This window comes from Anas acuta, chromosome 25 (assembly GCF_963932015.1).
Source record: "Anas acuta chromosome 25, bAnaAcu1.1, whole genome shotgun sequence".
Lineage (NCBI taxonomy): Eukaryota > Metazoa > Chordata > Aves > Anseriformes > Anatidae > Anas > Anas acuta.
This window is the reverse complement of record NC_089003.1, coordinates 1,447,797-1,470,920: the sequence shown is the minus strand read 5'-3', so window position 1 is coordinate 1,470,920 and position 23,124 is coordinate 1,447,797. Positions and strand designations below refer to the sequence as shown.

The 23,124-nt window shown below is 39.1% G+C and overlaps 1 protein-coding gene across 7 annotated transcripts; it reads left to right on the top strand.

Annotated features, from left to right (window-relative positions):
* Positions 1-1,476: 1,476 nt before the first annotated feature.
* On the top strand, positions 1,477-23,076 carry MPP3 (MAGUK p55 scaffold protein 3). Of its 7 annotated transcripts, XR_011089893.1 has the most exons (20): positions 1,477-1,634; positions 4,097-4,207; positions 5,166-5,284; positions 5,871-5,948; positions 6,390-6,470; positions 7,213-7,350; positions 8,308-8,389; positions 9,887-9,972; positions 11,499-11,573; positions 12,621-12,817; positions 13,632-13,696; positions 14,882-14,902; positions 15,849-15,890; positions 16,236-16,400; positions 17,044-17,124; positions 18,322-18,415; positions 19,209-19,317; positions 20,149-20,271; positions 20,903-22,073; positions 23,012-23,076. XR_011089893.1 is itself a non-coding variant. In XM_068660798.1 (19 exons), exons 2-19 carry the CDS (start codon positions 4,183-4,185, stop codon positions 21,083-21,085), a joined length of 1,734 nt encoding a protein of 577 aa, XP_068516899.1. In that variant the 5' UTR covers positions 1,477-1,634; positions 4,097-4,182; the 3' UTR covers positions 21,086-23,076. The 7 variants fall into 7 exon arrangements, 6 of the variants coding, with proteins under 6 accessions (XP_068516899.1, XP_068516898.1, XP_068516897.1 ...); XM_068660798.1 differs by having other exon boundaries at positions 19,209-19,290; positions 20,906-23,076; XM_068660797.1 differs by having other exon boundaries at positions 19,209-19,290; positions 20,903-23,076.
* The last annotated feature ends 48 nt before the right edge of the window (positions 23,077-23,124 follow it).

Below are 23,124 nucleotides of genomic sequence, written 5' to 3'. Positions count from 1 at the left end.
ATGGGTGCTGTGTTTCAAGTGTTCACCCAGGGTAGAAGAGTACCGTTTCAATTCCCTTGAAGATAAATCTTCAACTTGCCAGGGAAATGCACCATTCAGCAAACTGTCTGCTTGCACTGTACAAATCTGGCACTTGTTAGCCTATCCAAACAGTAATAAGCTCATTATGACTCTCTGTTTACCACTACAGGTAGCAGTGTTACTGCTACACACAGTGGTGAGGCTGCGTTCCAAAACAGCAAGATTACTGTGCAAAGAGTACCTCAGGGTGTGTTTGAGGTTAATTAGCAGAAAACCCATACTGCTTGCCTGTAGATACCATCTTCAGTCATGGGCCAACCTGATGCTCTTTTGTTCAAGCACACGATACTGTGTATGCCCATCACAGCAGCACCTTCTGCTTTCCCTCTTCTGTTCCCCCTTCCCAGGTTGTGCAACCATACACGTTCCCGATACGTGGGGATCCATCCTGACCTTCAGCTCTAATAGATGCTCTTCATAACGCCAGGTAGAAGGCAGAAGCCTGGGTCTTCCCGGACAAACTCATATTGCTTAGTGCCAGGATGGATGAAATTTGTAGACAAAATACAAGACTAGCAGTGACACGCAGAGTTGTGTCTTGGGATAATACAGTCTGGGGAAAAGGAGGCTGAGAGGTATCCTCATTGCTCTCAGCAGCTTCCTGAGGGGAAACAGAGAGGGAGATGCCAACTTGGGCTCCCTGTGAACCAATGGTGGTATGCATGGGGACAGCACAAATCTGCACCAGGGAAGGCTTAGGATGGACATGAGGAAACGTTTCTTTATGATGAGTGTTGTTAAACACTGGAATAGGCTGTCTAGAGAGCTGGTTGATGCCCCATGCTTGTCAGCCTTTGAGAGATGTTTGGACAATGCCCTCATTCATATACTTGAACTTTTGGGTAGCCCTGAGGTGCTCTGGCAGTTGGACTCAATCATCATTGTAGTTCAATTGGAAGTGACCTATTCTGTTCTATTTTCCAAAGGATGTGTACGGGGGCTTGAATACCCATTGCTAACACGCTGGCCTTTCAAAACAGGAGGGCTTGTGTTTCTATTGAAAGAATAATCTGGCTGCTCCCTTGATGGCCTGGCCACCAAACATCCCCCAGTTTATCCTGAAGTATTTTAATGTGTGCTCCAATTCCACATTAACCTCCCCCCGTGAAGAAACAATCCTGAAAGCCACCGCCGGCTCCTCCAAGCCTCCCAACGCCCCAGCTGCCACATGTGGCAGGGGCTGGCCGGGGGCTGAGGTGGCATCTCGGTGCCATCGCTCCCTGAGGGTGTTTTGGGAAAGGGCGGCGCTGGAGCCTGTGGGACACCGGGCAGGGGAGCAGCTCCGGCCCGGGCCCACCGGGAGATCTTGGGAAGATCCCCCCCGGGCACGCCGCCACCTCACAACCACCCCAGACCCCACCGTTGTCGCCCGCCCAGCCCCGGGCAGCTCGGGGGAGGGAATGAGGGCGGGAGGCGGCGCGTAACCGGCTCTAGGGGCGCATGAGCGAGGCTCGCAGCGGGCTGCAGGGAGGCGGGCACCGGGGGAACCGCTCCGCCGGGGCGGGCAGGCAGCCAGCACCGCTCCGGGCCCGGGCTCGGGCCCGCAGCCGCAGGTAACGGTCGCCCGGGCGGCAGCACCGCTCCCGGAGCGCCGCTCGGTGCCCGCTGAGGGGAGCGGGGCGGCGCCATTTTGGGGCCGGGCCGGGCTCTGACGCGGCCTCCGCTGCACGGAGCCGCCGGGGTTCCTCGGGCGAGCTCCGCCTGAGGGAGAGGGCTCGCGGGAGGCGGAGACGGGGTCCCAGAGCCCCTCGCAGAGTTTCGGCTTCGTGGCCGGTGAAGCGGTTCCGGAGCTGCACCGCCTCAAACCCCCGCTGTGGGTGTGCGGGAGCTGCCTCGCTCCGTGCCCGGGAGCCTCGGGGAGCGGTGCCGGGGCAGCCGAGCCGCCTGCCTGCCCTCGGGTTATCGCTGAGCCGCTGTGGAAAAGCCCCTGTGAGGGTTCCCTGCTTCTCTCAGCTGTCGGAGCAGTCCCTCTGCTAGTGCTGAGGTGGGCGAAGTGGCAGCTGAAAGGCTGGCTCGGTCAGCCCCTGACACTCGGTGGGCACAAAGGCAAGGGGAAGAGAAAATCCACATCGTAGCCATCACCTATGAGCTTCTCGGTGTGCAGGTGTCTTTCCTGGCCTCCTCATCACTAGGGTAGTTTCTGGGAAGATGTTAAAGTGTCCCCGCTTTCGGAAATGGGCTTTTACTGCTGTGGTATATCTGGGTTATGGAAGCTTTATGAAGGCTTTGATCAATAGATCTGGGTTACAGACAATTTATGTAGGCTGTGAACTGCAGTAGGTCTATTTTCTGAGGTAATGGGGGCATGACGAAGTATATCACATCTCTGTTTAATCTCTGACCCCATGTACAGCAGCATCCATGTGTTTAGCCCTTCTCACATATCAACAGGCCTCTTCCTGGGCAAGGGAGGTGGCTCAAACATCTGGGCAAGGACACACACACAAAATGAATTGTGCTGTAGAGTTTTAGATGAAAGGGATACATGAACAGATTCATACTGTATGGCTGAAAGGGTAGATAAATGATTTTGAGCCCCCCTTTCAAAAGTCACATGCCCGTGGCTGAATTTAGTGCCTTGAAGCCAGCGCTGAGTATTGACAGGAGGATGCCAGCAATGAATTATTGAACGTGAAATACTTTTCAGTCTTCTGAATGTTTAGTCCAAGCAACTGAGTCTTAACATGGATTTTACAGAGCATGGGAAAGGTCTCTACGGGAAGCCACCATTTTGACTGCTGTGCCTAGCTCATTTAAGTCTAGTGCTCTTGAGTTTTGTGCCAGGTTTTTGAGATCTGAAAACATATATTTTCCACATTGCCGGGTAGGATGCTGTTTGGCTAAGAGTCTGGAAAATAGCCTGATTTACTTTGGTTTTGGTGCTAAGTGAGTTTGTCTGCAGGAAGCACACATTCTCACAGAGTGGGCAATTAAAGCTCTCTTGATAATCAGAGAATATTTCAAATATGTGTCAAATTAAATGGAGTAGTAAACGTACCAGAGGGATGGGTTGAATGAATTGTGTATACTATACATTTTCTTCTGGCATGAAGTGGCAAGTAGAGGATGGAATTTGCATATTTCTTCAAAGCAATATGTAATAGGAATAGTCTTGAAAGTTAATTAAGTAAATGTTCAGCCTGTGTTCTACAGTGGGGTATGATCCATAAATCAGAACAAAATTTCAGCTGCCTGTGAGCTCACCAGTTAGAGAACACACATAAAAGCACAATATACATCCTTTATTGCATTCAGTAAAGAGTGAAGTACCCCTCTTTCTTTTTGTGTGTATGCTGTTATGTCTGTTTCTTTTTCTGCAAGCAAGAGTTTGAATAATTTTGTGAGCACAAACAAGATTTTAAATGCCAGAGAGGACACAAAATGTTCTATCCTGGACTATTGATTATAAGTGTAGATTCAATTTTGCAGTTTGAAATGAAATATTTCTGGAGTCATTTGCTCTCAAGAGAAATCCACAATAAAAGCATCTAATGGAATTTTTTGTGCAAAGGAGTCAGCCTTATTTGTTGCAGCATCCTTAGTACCCATCACCAAGGCTGATGGAGTGACACTGCCACTGGCTTTAATGAGTTGCATCTAATCATAGCACGGTCTGCATTGGAATGCCAGAACATCTTCTCATGGTGGCATCTTCCTGCATGCTCTGTCTATTCCTGGGCATATGGTGGTCATTGGTGCTTTTAGACATCCATTCTGTACTGTGCTTTTTCTTTTCTTTTTGAGAGAATTACTTAGGCCTTCTAAAACTTGAGACTAGAATAGGGAAGCATCTGTTCTCTTCAGCATTAACTCTATCCAAGATACTGTAAAGTTATTATATAACACAGATCTTACATTCTTGTGTGTTATTGCGTATGTAGAAGAATAACCGAAGGACTCTGCCTGATTCATATTAAACCAAATGCTTAAAAGTTGTACTAGGAATTTGCTATTTTTACATGATTTTCATTTTTCTCATGTGCTCAAGCTTAGATTTTATCTTTACTCATTTCAGGAGTGCCTCTGAATTGCAGTCCAGAAAAAAGAAACAATCGTCTTGATTTAAGTTGAACGTTTGTGTGTAAGACTAAGAGCAAAGCCATGCCAGTGCTTTCGGAAGACTCAGGTAACTAATCTGCATGCTTTCAACAGACTGGTGTACGTTTTTCATGCAGGAAATGAATTCATGTTGCAGTTAAATAAAATAACATTAAGATGGTTCAGCTAGATTTCATGGGAGTTACATGAAAGAATATACAAAGACAGTCGAGTATAAAAGGTGGAATTGAATAAAGTTATTAAGATTTCAGGAAATACCTGGTTTCATAAGAATTCTTGAATCCCTGAATGAGTGTATGCTAGTAACCAGCCTCCTACAGACAAACCTCTGTATAAAACAGGCTCCTATGCATGCTTGTTAAATATCAGCCCTTACACCTCTGCTGCTTGCTGTGCCACCTGTTATTTTATTTTTTTTTAATCAGCCATGGTCCACCAGGAAAAAACTAATGTTTGTCTGCCTTTGTACACTGCAAGATTGGGATATTGATTGTTTAAGCACTTAGAAAACTAGCCACAAGCGTTGCTTTCAGCTCAGCACCAGGCCTTTTCTCCTCTGGTCAGACCTGACTTCCTACAAGGTGCCTCAGAGGTAGAAATGGCAGGGTAACACTTGTAAACAAAGTTCCTTGGGAAGCAGAGCTGGTGGCTGTGCAACAAAGGAGGTGGCTCAGTCACCTTGCGAGTCTGCTGTGATGCTGTAAGAACTCAAAGTTTGTTAGAGGGCCAGCTGTTAGAGGAACAAAGGGAAATGACTTAAAGGGGAAAACTTCAATTGTAATAACTTTAAAAAGTGCATGGTTGTAGTATTTTTTGCCTTAATATATGTTGTATCTCAAGCTGTATTTACTGCTTAAGAAGGAAGCATTAAAAATGAGTGGAGGTTAAGCACAAATCTATGTGCAAACTTAATAATAACCAAGATGGTACCCAAGTAAATGTAATTGACACTTAAGTTTGTAATAGAAGATCCTGTGAGACATGCCATTTACAAAAGTTCTATTCTGTCTTGAATTTAAACCTAGGTTTACATGAAACTTTGGCTCTTTTGACATCTCAGCTAAGACCTGATTCAAATCATAAAGAGGAAATGGGATTCCTTAAGGATGTCTTCAGTGAAAAGAGTCTCAGCTACCTGATGAAGGTAAAAGTTTACCAATTTACATTTTCCTTACAGGTTTATTTATTCTCTGTTCCCTCAATTTATCAACCATTTGCTTTGGCACAGCTAACTTCTTAAGGCATAGAACTCAGTTCTGACCAGAGCACATATTTATTTGAGCACAAACATGGAGAACATTCAATGAAAATTGAGAAACTTTGTTCAGACAAAACCATTTCTGCCTGGTGGTGGGTGGTCATGTTGAATTGTGTAATTGGAATCAGATTGGAAGTGCCATTCTTAAGGTTTAGTTGATAGTTGGATTGAGAGCATTTTATAGGTTACTTGATGTGATTGGGCACTGCACGTGCATTTTGGCAATAGCTAAAAAGCCGTGTGAAGTGCCTTCATTTTTCTCTTATGCTGCTGAAGTCCTAACAGATCTTTTGGTCTGTGAAACTAAGATTAGCAAAAAGAAAACTCAAAAACTCCTAGACAAAAAAATGACCTCAAGAAAGAATATTTTTCTGATGCTAGTCTCAGAAAAGTTATACGTAAAATATTCCATGTGTATTTAGGAACTTTTATATCTCTCTCTGTGGTAATATACTCGAATAATCTTTTTTAGATTCATGAAAAACTCCGTCATTATGAAAGACAGAGTCCAACTCCTGTTTTACATAGTGCAGCGGGATTAGTTGAAGATGTGAGTAAAAATTCTTGTTTTCCTTTTTTTCCCCCTTTCTTCTTTAAGCCTGCTCTTCTAACAAATGAAAGCAATTGTGCTCTATATTTCTTCTCTCTCCTGCTTCCCCTCCTTCTACCTTCCTCCTCCCTGCCCCTTCTCTATCCTCCTAAGCAATCAGCCTAGTGCAAGAATGCTTCCATTGTTTCTCTCTTGTTTGTTTGTTTGTAAGGATTGGGACTCCAGGGTGCATTTTGGTATCCAGGCTTTGTAGGGGTACAGGGAGGCTTCTATTGTGTGATGCATGCAGATAATGCTGCCTGGTTATAGAAACAGTGTTAAACTGCTTTATCACAGCATAAACACAAGAGTGTTGTTTCACATACCACTTGAGAATTCTGTATCGAGTGTCTAGAATTACGGACACCTTTTATTTTCAAGTTGCTCATTTTTATTTTAAAGGTAATAGAAGAATTGCAGACTGCACCAGTGAATAACGAAGAAAAAGAGCTTCTTCAGCTGTTGTCAACACCACATCTCAGGGTAAAAAAATACACCGCAGACCTTAGTCAAATTCTTTTGCATAACTCCCAACAGTATTCTGTACAGGAAAAGTTACTTTGGGGAGTCTGTAAGAGAAATCAAAAGCCTCCTACAAACTAGTTCTGTTCCACTGTGATTTCCTGCAACAGGCTTTAGAAAGTGAAGGGGATTGAGAAGACACAGTATTAATGCCTGGACTTTATGTATTGACATATGCCACCAAATAATTTACATGGTGGATAAGATAATCACCATTAAGAGAGTCTCTGACTTCCCTCTTTTTCTGAAGTGTATAGACACAATGAGACAAGTGCAAAGGTGTGTAGACTAAATGAAAAGAGTAACTGACAGATATGACTGAAAAGCATGGGTCAGTCTCTGAGTTCCTGTCTTTGAAAGTCCAGGAGAAGGGAAAGGAAACACCCTGTATTCTTCCACCATGTATATTAGTGCTTTGACAGTAGATTAGCTTCTTATTTCTTTTTATTAATGTAAAAAGAGCAGAGTTTAACACTAAATACAGGCCTTTTCAGCATTGTAGCCAGAAGACCAATAAGAAATCACTTATTTATGCTACAGGACTTCTGTGTAGGATTTTCCTAAAGATAGCTTTTTGGGGTGTGGGTTGTTTTGTATGTTTTTTTTGTTTGTTTGTTTTTCAGTTTGCTGTAATGTCTGAAACATGAGAACTGGAAAGCTGTGATACTCCATTACATTACTGTTTCTTACTTTCTTTAAACAGGCAATGCTTGTAGTACATGACACTGTAGCACAAAAGAACTTTGATCCAGTCCTTCCACCTCTTCCCGATAACTTTGATGATGATTTTGATGAAGAATCAGTGAAAATTGTTCGGCTAGTGAAAAATAAAGAACCCTTGGTATGTTTAAGATAATCTGTGTCTAGTCATACAATTCTGTAGTGCAAAAGAGTTATTGTAAGTACAGAGGAGGTAGGTGAAAAAAATTAGTGTTCTGAAGCTAGTAAGATAGCATGAGAAGAAAACTTTGGTAAACACACCTTCACATCTTGCATGAGATACTTCATAGATATGTGTTCATACCTTAACTTTGCGGGGAGTATGACCTCTGAGGAAGCAGTATATGTTAAAGTAATTATGCTTATTATACATATTAATTATTTTATTTTTGTAGCTAATGTAAAATGAATACCTTCATTTACATGAATGTCAGTGATGTATGGTAGGAGTATGTTTGATGGCTATATGTAAACTGTATATTGATATAATATTAATTTATACAATTGGAAGTGGAAGAATTGATTTCCTAAGAAAAAATAATTGCACTGGGAAAGAGATCTGCTAAAGTGCTTTTTGAAACTGTACATGACAGTAGGTAGTAGAAGAAAGCAGGGACTTGATTCCTGATTAAAGTTTTATATTGTCAGCAGAGCTCAGAAGGAAAACAAACAAATGGAAAAAAAAAACACCTAATACTTGGTTTTCCTCCCTTTTATGCTTAAAAGGGCTGGCTCTACTGTATAAAGATTCAGAAGACACATAGAGAAAGCTCATTGCAAGGTATTGCTTTGCACACTTGAGTGACTGATTATGACTATAATGTGTAGGTGTGTGATAAACACTGAGCATAGTGGTCAGAAAAAGAGGGTGCACACATCTTCCTTCAATCATTTGAGATGGGCACTAGCAAAAATTGAATAGTGGTGAAAATTGTCAAGGAGGAAGACAAAAACTATAATGGAAATGAATTCCAATTTAGAAGACGTACTAGCTTACACATTATTTTGTTGCTTAGTGTATCCTAAGGAAATTTCTTATGATGGTTTCTTTTTTTGGGGGGGTTATGTTTTATTTCAGGGAGCTACCATCAGAAGAGATGAGCATACAGGGGCTGTGATTGTAGCAAGGATCATGAGAGGTGGTGCAGCTGATCGCAGTGGTAAATTTCTGAAGAAAGGGGGATTTAAAATAGCATTTATAAACTGTTTTAAAATTCCTAGAATTATGCACACACACATGCACTGTATACATATACCTAGAGCAGTAACTTCTAGCTAAATCTAATGGTGTTTATTTAAATATATGTAGACTATTTTGTTAAAAAGATACAACTTGCCTAACTCTTCATAGGCAACTGTTAGAGGTCAAGTCTGAACTACTATGTGGGCTCTCTGTGTAGTCAGTGGAGAGAGATGGATGTTGCTGGAGAATGAATCATCCCAACAACGTTGGAATGGGTTTCCACTGCTGGAATTGCCTTTCTTTCCCATTGACTCTAAGGGGAGCCTATGTGGTAAGCTCACCTGACAACTGAATTTCAGGTGTCTAATGGCAGGAGAGGCTTCCCTGCACAGGCTTCAGCATGCTTTCAGATTCTACAGGGTTAATTCATGCAAAGTTTGACCTTTTGTTTTCTAGAAGGTGCTCATCCAGACTTTATTAAATTAAACTGAATTGGCCTTATATGTGATTCATAGAATCCAAGCCTCATGCACTTCTCTAATATACAGGTAATACAATCCCTAAATTAATGAATTACTGTGATGAAAAAATATTAGCTAATTACAGTTTTTTCTTGACTGTTACCATTTCTCATATTAGCATAATCTGATAAATGTAATGCAAAATGACTAGAGCGTGTGCTTAGCATTTCCGTATTTCATCAGTAATCTATTATTTTAATTAGATACATTTTTGTCTAAAAGAGGCACTAGGAAAAATGCCAACAGAGATGGGAGAGGTAGGTTTAAGCGTTAGAAGAAAGGGAGGAAAAGAGATTTATTTTTTTTTAGTTTTAATCTTACATCTTGGTATGCTTGGTGTTTTCAATGTATCGTGAGTTGTTTTCTGTCTGCTTTACTGACAAAGTCTTATAAGCCACTAAGTAGTAGTTAGACTGCATACAAATGCAGTATTTCTTACTTACCTGGGTAAAAAAAACTAAAACTCATAAGGGCCTTTTCATGGCTTATGTTTTTTGTTGTGGTGCTGTTTTGTTTTGTTTAAAAAAAAACAAAAACTCCCAACAGTCTTTCAGGGACCATGTGGTGTTGATTTGTCAGTTGACAGCCATGTTATTCCTGCCTTTATAGTCAGCAGCTTGTCTCCTGACCTTACAGAATGTGATCGTTCTTAGGAAACTGTTCCGGTTTTGCATTCTGAGTGCTGATCCAAATATAAAGACAGTGACTTTTCCAAAGTATCTCACCACATGTGCTCTGACTCCATGTTGGTCTCATATGTGACTGTGGTGCGTCAAAAAAAAATGCCACGTGGATGAAAAGCACATTGCCAACAGAAACACTTGGCTGTAGTAGGAAATCCACTAAGCTGAGGGGGGAAAGACAGGGAGTTGTGTGCTATTGACATAGGTCAGACATCAGAGGAGTGGTGCTTTCTGGTCTGTAGACTTACTTTAATTTACTTGTCTTTTCAGGTCTTGTCCATGTTGGAGATGAACTGCGAGAAGTCAATGGTATTGCTGTGCTTCACAAACGACCAGAAGAAATAAGTCAGATTTTGGTCTGCACTGATTTTTGTTTCAAGATCTTTTCTATTGGGTGATCTAGTAAATACAATAGCTGATGAGATATAACCATGAGTTTAAGCTGTATGTATAGAGCTAAAAGATGGAATCCCTGCTTGTCTTTGCAATAAGAGTTGTTCTTCTCACCGTGGATTATTTAGTCCTCTTCTTTTGACTTCAGAAACTTCCATGGAACTGAATCGGTACCAAGTAAGATACAAATATAAAGTTACATGTTGCATTGTCAAGAAAGTCCCCTTCATGCTTTGTTTATGACAAGCAAATTGCAAATTAAAAGTGTGTTCCTAATACAGAAGCAGTTTATTCATAATATGGTATGTTGGGAACCAGAAGGAAGTCAGCTGTGTGTCCGTTACAGCTGCCAGTCTGTTCTGTATTACCAGATTTCTTGAGGCATTGCCAAATTCGTGCTTCAAGCTTCTCTAACCCACAAATATTGATAGCTCTTTCTAAACCTCCACATCTGTGGTCAGCCTGTTGTGTTGCAGAAAGTGTCATAGCTCTTACTCGTCTCTGACTCCCCTCTTGTGGCTTGGTTCCCCCTTGTCTTGGTGTCAAGTGGGGTTAGTGACGCACTAAGAAGAAAAACAGCCCTAAGAGACAGAAGTATTTGGCAACGGTTCCATCACCTGATTTTAATTTTGATCAAAATTATACTGAATAAGGAGAATGACCCCTTTTAAATTCGGAGGGCGAAATCAAACCCATCCTTTGCAATAATGTATAGTTTATTTGTGGGGGCCCTGGAATGGTATTCATCTGTCATGTTTTAAATGCCTGCAATGTAATTGTTTCCTTTTCATGGTTTATTTCTGAGGAAGAACCACAAATATTTATCCAAGCTGATTGTATAGCTTTTTAATCTGTACAGAACAACAGGCTTCTATGGGACACGGTTCATCTCATACAAAGGAATCTATCTAAAAATAGATTAGATAAACCTATTGTAAATTTCCAAGCAACTAGAAGCACTTTTAAATTTACTGTAGCAAATGAGTGAAATTTGTTAGCAAAGATGTTTAGAATGAATGTAGATGTCTATATTTGCACCCTGAGCAGTTAGCAAGAAGAGCTGCTGTCTGTGAAAACAAAAATATTTTAAATGGTGTATGTCAAAAATATTTAGGCTGCAAAAACTTGTTTGTATCAAACTTTAAGCTAAAGAAGTTTTTCATGACATATGAACTGTAATCCAGAAATTAATTTGGTTGCTAAAAGGAAATGAGGGAATTTTAATGCACATCTTATTATGTTCTAGCTAAGGAGTTACTGTCGATGAGTGTCTCCAATAGGGAAGACGCTGTTTTGGAAGATTCATGCAACGTCGTGATAGTCTCTATAATGAAGTTAAATAGTAGGTTAGCTTTGTCTGTTAAAGTTCTGAGAAGAATAGAAAGGCACTTACTCCTAAATTGGAAATTGAATGGTTTGCATTGTGTCCTTATTGTGCTTTCAAAGTTTTTAAAAAAATACATAAAAAATAAAAATCTCTTTTTCTCAGGCTCAGTCTCAGGGATCAATAACATTAAAAATAATTCCAGCCGTTAAAGAAGAAGATCGTCTAAAAGACAGCAAGGTATGCAACTTGGTGGAATACTGTTTTCATACTTGCATTTACAGGGATGCCAATATTTTCTAAGATTCCTGCTGATTCAGTGAGGGGCAGCGCAGAATTAGACCCATAATCTAACTAAAAAGATAGTAGGGCACTTTCTTGACGTAAAAGATAGTGCCATCTTATTCCGTGTAATTACTTAGATGACTTCTGTCTTCTTTATCTTGGCACATGCTCATTCGTAGCATTTCTGAAATCTACCCTCTTGGTTTGGTTCACGTAATTAAAGCCAGTGTTCATGCCAGTCTCCTCTTACCACATCCACTCTTATCTGTCCGTTATCTCTGGGCATTTTGCCACTCACTTGAGTTAAAACAGATCTACCCATGAGCAGAGCTGCATTCATCATCTGACCACGTTAGGTCATGGCAAACTTCAGCACACCTCTCTGAGTGCTTCATTTGGCCTCCTTGATCAGCAATGACGTACTGTTCAACTCATCCCTTCCAGGATTCCTCTGTCAACCTCTGTTGCTGCTTCCCTGCTCTCGGTTGATGAATTTTTCCTTGAAGTGGCTCAAATTACTTATAAAAGTGGTTCTGCTTTGATGTGTTAAGTAGTGGCAAGATGCAAATCAAAAGATGAATAGTAGATTTTGATGCGTTAAGGGAACGTTCTAAAGACAGCCTTTATAATAAGGCTACTTTGCCTTGAATCCCTCTTTACCTCTCTCCCCTTAATTTTGTCTTGCTTGTTGTGTTTTGTACTTACGTAGACAGTGAAATGTGCTTACTTGGGACTTTGACTCTTGAGTCTCATGTTCCACGGTGCCAATACATAATGACTGGGTAGATGCTTGAAAGTTAGTTCATTTTTCTGCATAGGCGAGTAAGTCAAAATACAGGAGCAACTTGCTGGGATTCAATATTTTTGAGTAGCACAAGGCATAAAGGAGAGATTGAGAGCGTATAGTTTCCTAGTTAAGGATGTGTTAGGAGAGTGCCTTCTAACAGTAGTTTGAAATTCCAAATAGGACAAGAAGAAAGGATATGTTACTTTCTTTTGAAGGTGTTTATGAGGGCCCTTTTCTGCTATAATCCCAAAGAAGACAGAGCCATTCCCTGCCAAGAGGCTGGTCTGCCGTTTAAGAGACGACACATCCTGGAAGTTGTAAGCCAAGATGATCCTACATGGTGGCAAGCAAAGCGTGTTGGAGACACCAACCTCAGAGCAGGCTTGATCCCCTCAAAGCAGTTCCAAGAAAGGTCTGTCAGTGAACATTACAAGCTTTTTTTTTTTTTTTTTTGCCTTATTTTTCTTTAACTAACCATATGGTGTCCCACATTTTTATGTTGCTTTTGTTCACAGGAAATGAAGGGCAGGATCATTCTAGGGAGAATAGCAGATGCTTAGAGGAAAGTGCTAGAAGGCTCCATCTTCTCCAATTATATAATAAACTTCCTAGCTTTTTGGGGATAGTTTGTAACCGGCTTATGCTTTGTAGCATGACAGAAGCACTTGCGAAACGTATTAGAAATGAAATGTGGAATATCAGTCTCTTGAGCTTCTTGCCTAATAGAGACATTGTATTTTGCAAACTTGTGCTTCCATAGTATGAGGAAATACTGATTTATTCTAACAGTTCTGAATTTAATGCATTAAATAGTTGTTTGTTTGGTTGGTTTTATTAAAAAAAATAAATTGTATCTGGTGTTTCATCTGGCTCCTAAGAGTGTCTTTAGCTTAGACCCAGGTATCTGCAGCTAGAAGCTTTCTCTGTTTTCACAGCAGGATACATGTAACTTCTAAAGCAATAATATACCCAATGTCTTATATTTACAGTAGTAGAGGATTTACAGATTTAAGAAGGAATCTGATTTTGGCCTCTGGTTTTATTACGTGATTCTTATTCCAAATTGCTGTTTGTATCTTCTGTGGACTGTGCACGTTGAATCAGAGATGTTTTTTTTCCAAGGAGAAGTGCCATTTTGTTCTTTATTTTCAGTGCTATATGTATAATATATAAACTCTTTATAATTCTGAACATAAATGGCTAAATTGTGATTATTTTCTATTTAGACGACTGACTTACAGAAGAACTATAGGCATTCAGCAGAATCCCAAAATTGTGAAGAAGCCGTTATGTAAGTTCCTTAAGCGATGTCTTAGTTGATGCTGACTTAGCAGTAATTTTTTTCTGATTTCAATAATGATGCTTTTCAATATGTTTTGTGTAATCTGTCACTGATTCATTTGCATGGATATAAGCTGCCACATGGGAGGATTTAGATTTGAGCTTTATTCAGTGCTGCGGGTGCCTGGTGTTTTAAAAAATGGTCATGGCTGACTGTCTCTTTCTGCTCTAGAACATGAGTCTGTAAATGTTTTTTTAGGTGCTGTAAAATTTGTTAGCGTTCACATCTTTCCACAGTTTGAAACTTGAAAGCTGTAAAAATAACCCAGTGCGCACTTCTTCAAATTCATACATTAGTACATGAAATGACTGAGCTCATAGGAAAACAAACTGGGGCTTTAAGGAGGATAAAAGCCATTTGAGCTGTCAATACCATCTGCGTTTCAGGCTACAGGAAGAGTTCAGCTTTACTGGTCCGTTTCTTGGCATTACAGAGATGGTCTTAGGCTTTAAAAGGGTTCTTGTTTACAGCTCTGAAGCCTCTGTCAGTGAATTATTCACACAAAACCTGCCACTTGTGATGAAATTGATAGTGATGAAAGGCAGGAAGCATTCTATTATCCCAGAATACGACGTTACTCTTGCTCTTAAGGTACTTCAGCCCAGCTATTACTGATGTGTGGGAAAGCCATGTGAAGCCCAACTGTGCTAGGAGTGCCACCCTTATGTAGACTAGGAATCTGGAAAGCGTCCCTCTTCAATGACAGAAGCCAGCTTCTGCCCCATGATGCTGGTGTATCTCATGAAGAAATACTCTTATGCTATGATGCCGAGTGAAGATGCTCAACCTAATTATAACATCGCATTATTCATTCGATCGAAGCTTTTCAGTATTAGTTTCCATTACATTCAATGTTAGGAGGCATGTAATGAGGATTGTTACTTAGGCAGACATTTTTGAGACAATTAAGCAGATAAATGGTTTTAATACTAAATTATTTTTTTACTACTAAATTTTAGCATAAAGGTCTTTGATCAGTTGGTAAGGATATATTACTGCGTGGGTTTTTTTTGAGATATAAAAGCCTGATAAGCAAATCAGACCGAAAGAACCTTCCTTAGCATGCCCTCTAATTCTACACAATTATTTGTCAGTCTTTAATCATATTGACTCTATCTTTCATGCTAACTGCAGATGATCAGTCTTCTGATAAAGGTGGGTACTCTCCTAACTAATTTTCTCTCTGAATGTAAACAAATCTAAAATGTTTAGTAAGACCCCAGGCAAAGGGAGCAGTAGACATAGCTTGTTCCTACAGCAGTTTCTTCCTTACATATTACTTAAACTAATTTAACTTGGATTGGTTTAGGTAATCCAAAGCTGGTTGTCCTCATTTGGGAATTATAAGCACTCAATATTGATCTTGGGATTTCAGCATAGTGTTTTGCAGATAAGGATCATGCTTTCATTTTTCATATTTCAGAGGCCTTGGGCGTAGTAGATAGTAGTTGGGAGGCATTATTATTATTTTTTTTTAACCTAAATATGCATCATCATCGTATTATTATTTTGTGTTGGCATGTGTATGATAAAAAGCATGGTATCATTGCCATTTTAGTAAAGAATAACTCAACAGTGATAATTTAACTTAATCAAAATGAAGACATTTAGAGAAGTTATTTTGGATCTCTGATTACCCTTCTTCAAGTCCAAATATCTTTGAAAAAGTCAGAAGAGGCAATGTAATCGTATCCACTTATAAGTCCATTCATTAAAATAGAGCTGTGTTTGTGGAGTCTTCTTGTTCTACTTAGTCTGAAAAATACACTTTTTAACAGCAGCACTGATCAAACATAAAAGCTGAAGGGTATAAATTCTGGAGACCATAAATACCGAGACATACAATAGTGTTGTGCAATATTGACATAGAGGTGGTTGTTGTTGTTCTTAATAGAAAATATTAGGTAAGGCAAATACTTCTGTGTGTGTGTGTGATTCATATTTGTGTTAGAAAACAGTATATGCATATAATGCTGGATATAAAAATTTTCCTTCCCTCACCAACCAGCCAGATGCATACAAAAGGCACTGTTTAAGCTATCTCCTTCCTCTTCTTTCTCCCTCCTCTTCCCTGTGCCCTCCCCACCTTCTTTTGTTGCAGAGGACTGTGACTGTGAAGGATATTTCAATGGACATTACATAGGTGAGAAACCAAAACTCCCTTCCTTTTCCCTGTAAGAAAAAAACCCAAACAATAAAAAAGAAAAAATATTAAAAAATATATTTTTCAAAAACAAGTTTAAAAAATAAAAAGCTACATACATAAACATTTCATAAACTAGATTATTTTTGTGTGAAGGTGCTTGGTTTTCTACCTGATAAACAGATTTTTCATGGATTAGATTAGCATACATGCAGTGATTTGATCTTTAAAAAAAAAAAAACTATGAGACTAACTCGTATTCAAAGACAGTATCTACTAACTGAACAGGAAGTTTAGATAAATGAAGACATGGTTTTAGTGGTTTTTATGTTTTTTCCTCTGCAGCTGGTTTACGCAGGAGCTTTAGATTAAGTCGTAAAGAGAAGGAGAACAATCTGAATGACACAAAGCAAGCAGATCAGGCAGATGCAACAGAGTTCCTAACGTATGAAGAAGTCACAAAATATCAGCAGCAGCCTGGTGATCAACGGAGGCTGGTTGTTTTGATTGGTAAGATACAGAATTGGTTCAAATTTTTAATATACCTCATTCCCATTTTTACGCCCACTCCAAGAGATTTTAATTTTTTATATATTTTTTAAGATACCTATTTTTGGTCAGTATTTGTTATTGTCTCTTAAGTGACAATCCTTTAAAACACAAAACCAAACAAAAACACCTCACCAAATCCTTCAAGAAATGACACAGGACTGTGTAATTTGCCTGATTCACTTTCAGTGTTGGGGTCTGCTTCTCAAACATGCAAGCTTATGCTGTCAGAACAATGATGAAAAGCTGGATGTTGGACAGAATTACCTATCAAAATTTTGCATGTAATTCTAATTCAGTGTGCTTAACAGCTTTTTGCTTAGCCAGTTTTCTGGAGAAAATCAAGCGTATCATACAACACTGACTGCTAGTATTAAAGATTTTCTGATTTACCGCCTGACAAATGTTTGTTCAAAAGCTGTCAAGGATTCGATTTGTTCCTGATAATATTCTTCAAAGTAAAATGTGGCAGGTCATGAGGTGTCTCATGGACAAATTTCTTCAAGAACTCTCCTGTATTAGATTGTTTGTGTAAAACAGATTTATTTTTTTTAACAGTATTTCATTCCCCACAAAAATCTGTAAGTCATTTCTATTTTATTAGGTTGCTTGGGGGCCAAATTAAATGAGCTCAAGCAGAAGGTTGTGTCAGAGAACCCACAGGAGTATGGTGTTGCAGTTCCACGTGAGTCAAATTTACTGACATTTGTGTGTTGCCGCTTTATCCCATAAATTCTGTTTAATAGTGTAGCGCCAGTTGCATTGATGAATGGTAATTTGTATTTCAATTGTTGATTTTATGCATATTTCATAAGTAGTTGAAATTATTTTCTCATTGTAATAAACCATGCTTGCCTTTAATAGCTGAGTAGATGATTATATAACTCGATGCATATGCAGTCTGGAATTTTGTCAACTCAGTTGTTTTTTTAACTGTGTTTTTCCAAATGAATAGATTGCATTTTTCTCAAGGCACATTAAAAAATAAATAAATAAAAAAGAGAGAGAGAGAAATTAAACACAGAAGCTAAAAATAAGATTGTGAGCTGCAAAAAAGGAACTTAAGTGGAAAAGCTAATATCTTAAGATTCAGCCAAAACAATGCAGTATTCAGTATATTAGTTTAAAAGGGGATGATTTTTCTTCAAAATGTAATAAACTACATTTAAAGAGAGCAAAAAACAGCAATTAATATGTGCAGGGGAAAAAAAAGTCAAAACTTTTACAAGGTTTTGAATTGTTGATTACTGTAACTAGTCTGTTCATACGAGCCAGTTGCAGTGATAGAGGAACAAGATGCTTTTGAAATCCAAAAAAAAAAAAAAAGACATTGAGGGCATTGTTGATAAAGGACTGTTAGGCAGGTGTTCAATCATGTGAGTAATTTTTACTTGAATCTAAACATGCACACAGAAAAGACCAGACATTACTTCCATGCCAGGTATAGATTTCTAGAATGATCACCAAAGCTTCTCCTATATTAATAACAAATACTAAATGAAACAATGTCAAAAGCAGGGGATGTACATAATTGTGCAAGTTTCACAGAAGTGTGAGAACAGTGCTGACAGTAAAGGAAGCATTCTGAGCCTGCTGCTGACAGATCAAGCTGTTCTTCTCCTGCATTATCAGGGAATCAACTGAGCTGTAGCAGGAAGGCTTAAAGGAAACAGTTCAATGGGAAGAACGTCAGGGAAAGGTAGAGATGAAATAATAAAGGTAAATCAAAAGTGGTCTACCTATAATGATTTTCTACTAAATGTATCATTCTTGGTCTACAAACTAATAATGTTACAGTTTTGGTCTTATTATAAATTCAAGGAACGTAAATGGGTAGGAAAATCTGACTTGTCTCCTATGTTTTGCTTCCTCTCTATTCTAGATACAACCAGGTCAAAGAAAAGTCATGAGAAGGAGGGGGTAGAATACAATTTTGTCTCTAAGCAATCATTTGAGACAGATGTGCAGCAAAACAAGTGAGTTAATTTTAAAATACTGACATAATTAGCAACATTTTTAAAACATGTTCAATTACATTTCATGTAATACAAATACCAAAATCAGATGTAAACTTGGAGAAGCTGTTTGAGAAGGGTTCCACTTGTCAGTAAAGGTTTTTACTCAGTTTGGACTCTTATTATGAACCCAGAAATCTAGTAAGAGACAATTCAGAAACAACAAAGGAGTGGTAGGAAGACCAAAAGTTAAAATTTAAGCCTGCATATTATAAGTTATATGACTGGTCAGAACTGAATCTAGTGAAAGTAACAGATAATTAGTTGGTCCTACTCTATCCTCTGTTTAATGTGAAAGATAGCACTGAGGAATTTTATTTGTAGTTCCACTTTAAAGTGAATTGTAGACTAAATTTGTGCATGTAAAGGACTTTCTGGAAGATGAATTATGTTTCCTAGAAATGCAGATTTTGGCTAGTATCCCAGAAGAATCTAAGTCCATATCCTTGTTGGCCTTGCTCTGTTTAATGTGAGAAACAAGTTTCTTCTGTTTGGCTTGAACATCAGTCAACTGAATTAATGCAGCTTCTTCCCCTGCTGTCAGTAGTGCTGATTCACTATTAGTGACATGTAATGAAGACACTTGCTACTAAGCAACCAGAAGGAAAAAAATAATTGGAAAAAGAAATGCTTTTTTTCGTGACTTCCCTCCTCCCATGTATGTAACTACTGTGACTTTGGGAAACAACTGTCAACTGATGAAAGTTAAATATACTTTCTGGACTGTATTTATTTATTTTTTTAAACTTTTTAGATTTGTGGAACATGGAGAATACAAAGAAAATCTGTATGGCACAAGTCTTGAGGCAATCCGGTCTGTGATGGCCAAAAAGAAGGTTTGTTTGGTGGATGTGGTTCCTGAAGTAAGTTCTGCAGTTTATTTTAAGGAAAGCAAATGTTTCTTATTGGGCTGCCAGCCTAAGTAACGAATGTTGTTCACTGTTTGTGGCTACTCGCTCTGCAGAGAGCAATGATGATCTTGGAACATGCGTTTCTGACAGGTGGCCTGGCTGCTAGCTGAGCAGAATAGGGCTCTTCAGAAAGCAATGAACTGTGTACAGTTACTAGATGCCTAGATGATACAGCTCACTGTGGGGTTTTATCTTGCTGTAGGAGAAGTGCACATTTCTGTCCTAGCCTGCTGAAGTCCCAGTCCATGTTTACAGCATGGATGATTATTTTTTTTTCCATTCTTCTTCTTTCTTATTACTACTGAAACACTGCTAAAGTTGTAACCAGTATACATACTAAGGCATAGCACGCTAATCTTTCTTTGAAATTTTGATGCAGATCCTGCAACAAGTCAGGAAAAGACTTCTAATGTTAGCTCAGATAAATTACAGATTTAAAATACGTGTTTGTTACAAGCAGTAACTTATCTGTCAAACCCATTTTTCGTTCATTTCTCAATGTTTATGGCTATGTCGTTGTTTTGGGAATTGCAGATCAAAGCAGGGTGTGCGTGCAGTTAGACCATGCTCCAGGAAGCATACATATGCTTGTAATACCTTACAGGGCACTGACATTAATTTTTCTCTTGAAGAGCAAGAGGTTATAGTGGTCAGACGTATACTGCACAGGACTTAAGATCGTAGTGTGTACAAGTGAAATTGTTGAACCCAGCTTGAGCAGATCATTGGCATTCTATGTAGCAATAAATACAATATGGATTGACAAAAAATATCTGTTCACAGGCAGTGAAACACTTGAGGACTGCTGAATTTAAGCCTTATGTTATCTTCGTGAAGCCTCTCATTCCAGAAAAGAAAAAAAATGTCCTAAAATCTCCAGTGTCAGAAGAAATCTCAATGCCCTTCGTAAGTATTCTAACTTTACCTTTGAAACACAAAAGAGGTATTTGGGCTAGTATTTCTATTGTATGGAGGAGCACCTCTTCCATTACAGGGAGCGTCATAGTTAGGCACTAAGTGGGTCCTGTGGACATCCAGCCTGTCAGATGGAACTTTAAAATGAGGTTTTGGACTCCCCTAAAACTCGACTATATAAGTAATGAGAACACATAAATTAATGAGAGCACATCTTACATGTGGACCTGTGTATGTCGGTGAAGGGTGCAGCCTTGGAAGATGCTACTGAATTCAGATAAACAGCTTTTCAGCTTTAGAAGAGTACAATTTCCAGATGTTAGGTTAGGCAGCACTTCTAATTTTGTAAAATGTTGTGTTAGTGTCTTAGTTCCCTCTTGTAACATGTTTCTTCCCCCTCCCTAACACATCTTGAATTTTTGAAACAGCCTGCCAAATTCCAGCTGTGGCATATGTCTCCTTAATCTCAGTTGTAAGATTTTTACATACCCTTTCCCAGTGGTAGCAGCTCTTGTTTCGTTTCTTTCAAAGTACTGATTTAGTGTGCTAGTATACTTAAAATGTTGATAATTAATTAAAGAAGCTTACTGAAAACTTTGTTTTATCTTTTTGTGTTGATCAGCAGGATGAAGAACAGCAGGAAATAATTAATTCAGCAACATTCATTGAAGAACACTATGGCCATTTGATTGACACTATACTGGTGAAAGAAGATGTCCAGAGTGCATGTAATCAACTTAAAACTGTGTTAGAGAAGCTAAACAAGGATTCCTTTTGGGTGCCAGTCAACTGGGTTAGGTCATAGCTTGCTGTCATCTGTTTAAAGGAAAAAATTGTATAAAAAGTATCTTGTAAATATATGGATTAGAGAAGGGAAATATGTCAGATTTGGTTCAAAACTGCCATTCTATCTAGAAAGTAATACATAAAGACTGTGGAAAAAAATGAAAGTCAGAAGCTGACACTGCCCCCTTGAATTGGAATCCTGAGTAGCAGCTGTCATTTAAAAGTGCGTACTCAGCCTAAACAGATGAGTAAAATGGACTGGAGTAACTTTTAGACTGTAAATACTGCATTTTGTAAGGTAAAAATTCACAGAGGGTCCCGTGCTTCCAGACCGTTTAAGCAGGGCCAGGACATTAACCAGCTGGAAGTTTCAGTCTTTGGTGATGCTTTGTGTGGCAAGGTACGTCTGAACAAGGTACTTTTCCAGGAACAAATCTACCTACAGAACAAGCTACTTCAGGTAGGTGGGAGGAATATTCTTTGGAGAGTGCTTATATCCTGTCAGTTACTTAAAAGTTCAGCAGACTTCCTTGCACTTAAGATCACTGGTTGCAAATCCTTTCCAGTCAGGCAAAAAACCTAGATCAGCTATGTAAATTGTATATGTGTTAGCAGCTGAGAAATGGGGTGGTTTTGTTGTTGTGGGTTGTTTTGTTTGTTTGTGTTTTTTAAAGGCAGTCTACACTTCCCAGTGCTTCTGGCTGTCTTGCAGAGTTAGTAATTAGTATGCTCGTCCATGGCTTATGCCCACTTTTCCCAGTCTCTTCCTAATGACACAGGACAAATGTTAAGCAACCTGTAAAAAAACCTGCGTGACTAATCGATCTCATAAACCAGAGACATTTCTTTAATCTACATTAAAATTGCATAACAATGTAAAATAGGACTTTAAGAAGCTTATTTTCTACAAGGTATCTTTGAAAATGCCACCTACTTGGGTACCACATGGCCAGCAACATAGCAGCTCTGAAAGGCTGCAAAAAGGAAGAGGCAGAAGTACCAAGCAGGTGAGCTACAGCACTGAATAATTATTCTTCCAGCACTTACGAATACCTTTGTTTGAAATCAGGTAAAGGCTTCCAGAGCATGTAGTTGTCAACATCAAGTCCTAAGAGGAAATCTTAACTGTTAGAGGGCTTTGCAGGTATTGTAGGAAATGTGAATATAAAACCTAGTTTGTTTAGTTTTTATTAGGTGGGCAAGACGAAGAAAACACAGCAAGATCATTCTGGAAGTGCCTATACCTTTTAATTATTTGATGAATGTGTGGGTCTTGTGCAGGTGTGTTAGCTGAAACTTGTTCCTGTTTTCTATTGCCTCTTGAGTTCTGATCTTTCCTATGTACTATGGCCTTTAACAACACCTTCTGGTGCACCAGTCTTACTCTTTTAATCTTAACAGTATGATGTTATTCTTGGTCCAGTGCATTCAGCAAAACTAACAACATTGCTTATTAAAAACACATTTCTTACATACCAGCGTCACTGAATCTACATTAACTTCAGCCCAGAAAAGTTGTGCATCCATCCCCAAACCTGTGTGCCCTGGCAACTTCTGTGTATCATCCTGCAAGGATAGTGCTTTTCACAGTCTGGTAGATCTGTTCTGGCTTGTCAGAGTAGATATGCTGCCAGATTTGTGGCCTCTCGCCAAATGCACAAGGATTCCTTCACACACTGGTGGCCTGTCAGCTCTGCCAGTAGGTTGCTATAATCTTGGCCCAGCACAGCCACCAAAGATAATGTGACGTATTAGAGGCATACTGACAAATCTAGTGACAGATGTGCCTTCATCCTGTGAAAATCTGAGTGTAATATTTTAAAACTATTTAAGTAACAGCATCTCAAACTAAGTAGATTTATGAAAGTATCAAATAGGCAGATAGATCTCACCATAGATTTATATTGCAGCTTACACTTGGTTGTTTTTTTCCTTTTTTTTACAGTCTGCAAAACATCAGATTGTTTAGAGAACAATTTAAAGAAAAAGAGGTAAGACAAAGGGTCAGAATTCACTTAAAGCAATGTTACTATCTAACATCTTAGCATGTTCCAGAGG

Coding starts and splice junctions, on each gene's coding strand:
- MPP3 (XM_068660793.1), top strand. CDS start 4,183: ATGCCAGTGCTTTCGGAAGACTCAG. Junction 17,125..18,321: donor GTATGGTGTTGCAGTTCCAC/GTGAGTCAAATT, acceptor TCTCTATTCTAG/ATACAACCAGGTCAAAGAAA. Junction 18,416..19,208: donor ACAGATGTGCAGCAAAACAA/GTGAGTTAATTT, acceptor TAAACTTTTTAG/ATTTGTGGAACATGGAGAAT.